The 1,550-nt window shown below is 61.0% G+C and overlaps 1 protein-coding gene across 1 annotated transcript in view; it reads left to right on the top strand.

The window, feature by feature from the left end:
* TRRAP (transformation/transcription domain-associated protein) overlaps nt 1-1,550 on the top strand; it is a 91,628-nt gene that overhangs the window by 88,784 nt on the left and 1,294 nt on the right. The window contains exons 73-74 of the mRNA XM_010845741.1: nt 84-287; nt 370-564. Coding sequence (XP_010844043.1) covers nt 84-287; nt 370-564 — 399 coding nt within the window. The remainder of the gene's footprint in view (nt 1-83; nt 288-369; nt 565-1,550) is intronic.

The following is a 1,550-nucleotide window of genomic DNA, read 5'->3' as shown; positions in this document are numbered from 1 at the left end:
CCCCCACCCCCCCCCCCCCCCCACCGAGGTGTCTGTTCAGCCAGCCCGCGCCTGACCTGCTTGCCGAACTCCCTGTCCCCCAGGTCCTTCGAGACATCCTCAAGGAGGTTCAGAGCAACATGGTGCCCCGCAGCATGCTCAAGGAGTGGGCCCTGCACACCTTCCCCAATGCCACCGACTACTGGACCTTCCGCAAGATGTTCACCATCCAGCTGGCACTCATCGGCTTCGCAGAGTTCGTCCTGCACCTCAACAGACTCAACCCCGAGATGCTGCAGATCGCACAGGTAACGTGGTGGGCGCGGCCGGGCCCCCCTCTCAGTCTGCGCCTGCTGCTTCTGCCCCTGAGTGTCTGCCTCCGACCTCCAGGACACGGGCAAGCTGAACGTGGCCTACTTCCGCTTTGACATAAACGACGCCACTGGGGACTTGGATGCCAACCGCCCTGTCCCTTTCCGCCTCACACCCAACATCTCCGAATTTCTAACCACCATCGGCGTCTCCGGCCCCTTGACCGCGTCCATGATCGCCGTAGCCCGCTGCTTCGCCCAGCCCAACTTCAAGGTGGGTCAAGGGTCATCCCAGGAGGAGCGTGTGGTGAAGCCCTGGGGGATGCGACGTGGCCGGACGCCCGTGGCCACGCCGGGGCTCTGACAGCGCCGTGCCACACGCCCTGCTCGGGAGGACAGATGGGGTGCTGGTCCAGTCCCTCTGGCCCCCAGCCTGTCTCTTCGCAGTCGGAGACTGAGCACACACCGTCCGGTCTCTTTTTTCTGACTTCCGGGACCATCTGTACTGATTGCTCTTTTCCCAGATAAGCAGTTTGTGTCTAGAAAAGGCTTCAGACACCAGTTGCTTTTGCAAAACATTTACTCAGAACAGGTTTTAAATCATCGAGTCACCTCCTGACTGCAAACACGGACTTTGAGCTCTGTTGACGTTCGACTGCTCTCTTCCCCCCGCCCCCACCCCGGGGTTGGCGCGGCTCCGGGGCCCATGAAGGCCTCTGTGAAACGGGTCAGAACATGGAGCCCACTCAGGCAGGGAGCGCAATGACGCTCGTCCACTTAGGGTTAAGACCTGAAATACAGCACAGTGTTCTCGTTCTGTAGAAACACTCACTTCCGGAGACGGGGTTATCCGAGAGGGGCCCGTGATTGGAAACCCTGTTTAAAAACCTGTTACAACCTGGAAGAACAGTGTGGCCTGAGTGGCTGTGGACGGGAGGAAGCTGGGCTTCTCCACACTCAGGCCACGCTCCTTCCAGCCCCAGTGGGGTGATTGCCTTCGCATTAGATCCACATAGAGACCACCCAGCACACTGCGCTGGGGCCAGGCCCTCAGCGTGTCAGTCCGGGTCACATTTAAGCAGCCCCAGTGCCTCTGATGTGACAGCGGGCCGTGGCTGGGCGTCCAGTTCAGGAGAGTTTGCACACAGCCTGTCCGTCTTGCCATCACACCATCCTGTCTGTCATCCCAGCGCCGCCATCAGAGGTGATGGGCCTGGGTCCCCAGCCCTCCTCTGTCCCCTCCCACGGGCCCCCCTCCAG

Source organism: Bison bison, unplaced genomic scaffold, assembly GCF_000754665.1.
Source record: "Bison bison bison isolate TAMUID 2011002044 unplaced genomic scaffold, Bison_UMD1.0 scf7180017864223, whole genome shotgun sequence".
Lineage (NCBI taxonomy): Eukaryota > Metazoa > Chordata > Mammalia > Artiodactyla > Bovidae > Bison > Bison bison.
Note: the sequence above shows the minus strand (reverse complement) of the source record. Positions and strands in the feature narration are given on the sequence as shown.